At 37.9% G+C, this 1,981-nt stretch overlaps 1 protein-coding gene across 1 annotated transcript in view; it reads right to left on the bottom strand.

Moving 5' to 3' along the window:
• The window catches only part of LOC138000718 (ankyrin repeat domain-containing protein 54-like), an 8,918-nt gene extending 7,193 nt beyond the window's left edge, over window positions 1-1,725 (bottom strand). The window contains exons 1-2 of the mRNA XM_068847335.1: window positions 1,569-1,725; window positions 702-751 (exon numbers count right to left, since the gene is read on the bottom strand). Coding sequence (XP_068703436.1) covers window positions 702-751; window positions 1,569-1,623 — 105 coding nt within the window. The 5' untranslated portion in view covers window positions 1,624-1,725. The remainder of the gene's footprint in view (window positions 1-701; window positions 752-1,568) is intronic.
• Window positions 1,726-1,981: the final 256 nt, after the last annotated feature.

The following is a 1,981-nucleotide window of genomic DNA, read 5'->3' as shown; positions in this document are numbered from 1 at the left end:
CATGCAACTTTCCTGTGGTTTGGGTGCCCTCCTTGACCATGCAGTACCTTCCATGAAATGATTGCAAGCTCGAATTTTCACTTACACCGCTGGCATGGTTGTTAGGTAGCATTTATAGTCATTTAACAAAGAGCAAAGGGTGACACGTGGTCTCAGATGATAATGTGGCATTAGTTACAATTGAAGGTGTTTTGCCACCAGTCCAGCAAAAAGGAAAACAAGTGGAGCAGAACCTTTTGCTCATGAACAGGAAAAACACAAAATCTTGGTAGTATATAGCGTAGAAATTTTGGGTCTTTGAATCGTAACTTTGAAAGCTACATTCAAGTAGGTTTTGCTGTGGCAGATATGGACCACTGTAAAGTGCAAATAACATAATACTGTAGAGTCAAAATTTTCTGACATAAGTGTCAAATAAAACAGGAATGCTCAAGTTACTGTACAAGTAATTTTATCGACCATTTTCTATACTTTCACATTTTTGCCTCCCTTCTTCCTCGTGTGACCTCCTTGTTCTCCCAACAGTTCTCCCTTTCCCTTCCCCTTCGAACACCAGTGTCACGCAGGTTAATTGCACAGATACTTGGTGATATACATTGTAGTCAGAGGGTTAAAGGGGGCATGGTATTAAACATGGAGAAGGACAGACACTGGTGGTATGAAAGGAGTTTGTTATGTGCAAGTATCTATCATTGGCTTACCTGACCATCTCCGAGCGCCTGCGTGGCTTCTCTTATGTCACCTGAGAATGCTGAAAGGCAAATTGCATCTCCACATAAAAATTAAAATGAAACAGAGGTGAATATAAATTGCTAACCTGTAGGTATTTTAAGCTGATAAACAGGAAAAAAATTATCATATGGTCTTACAGAAAGCAAAAAATATGAAAAAAAAAAATGAAAAAAAGTGAAAATTACAAACTGCTCTTTTTGCTATTTGAAAGGTTTCGTCGGAGAAGGAAGACACAGAAGACAAGGATTATTAATTTTGACAATTCTCTTTAATGTATTTCTGGTCAACACTAATAAATGCTCTCAAAAATTGGTTACAACAGCAAAGACAAGAAACCTCCGAAAATGAAGGAAAGTAAGCATTTTTTCTTTCACTTAAAAATCGCTCAAACTTTTCGTTTTCAATTTTAATATATAATGTTAATACGTTTCAAGTCGCTGTAATTTTCATGCTCATGACAGGTTGGGGTACCTGTAGATCTAAAAACGGAAGAGAAGCGTCGAATTCAACAATAAATAATTATATTGATGAATTCGGAAAAAGAAAAAACAACAATTCTTTACATGGCCCCTGTTTATGATATTTCTAGTTTTATAAACTCGATTTAAGCCGATCAAGCTTGCAATTGTAATAAAAAAAAATTCGAAACAGACACAATAATACTCAGAGTCACAATGCTATTCTCTGCACTTCGCAACATCTGTCCTACGTAGCTTTCCTCAATGCTTACTTGACGTAAGATATTTCTACGTGGTGTCGAGAACAGCAAGACTTTAATATAATATATCGTTCAATTCATAATTAAATTGAAAAAAAAAAACGCAAATATTACATACCGGCCTCGTGAAGGTTAGGCACATTTCTCACTGGAACACCGTTTTTGCAGATCATGCTTTGATAGCCTCTCAAAAAGTCAAAATGGTATATCAAAAATGCAAATGTCCTCCTGTAAAAACAACACTAATCTTCCGCCATGTTGGGATTCAGATATCCTCGTTCCCAAGTGTTGCTAAGGGCCATGGGGCCACTGTGGATCAGTCGACCGTCGTCCACAGAGGGTTGCTTGGGACTAAGCCCTAGTTGCTTGAGAAATCCCATTTTTCATGGCAGAACTTCGAAAATAGGGGTTTTGTTCAACCCATCGATATCGATTAGAGACGGTTTTGATGCCGTATATAGCTGGAACGTGACCCCCCTGAGTAATCTGGAACAAAAATTCATCTTCCAAATCGGCACCCTTAATCCTCAC

The sequence above is a fragment of the Montipora foliosa genome, chromosome 4 (genome assembly GCF_036669935.1).
Source record: "Montipora foliosa isolate CH-2021 chromosome 4, ASM3666993v2, whole genome shotgun sequence".
Taxonomy (NCBI): Eukaryota; Metazoa; Cnidaria; class Anthozoa; order Scleractinia; family Acroporidae; genus Montipora; species Montipora foliosa.
Note: the sequence above shows the minus strand (reverse complement) of the source record. Positions and strands in the feature narration are given on the sequence as shown.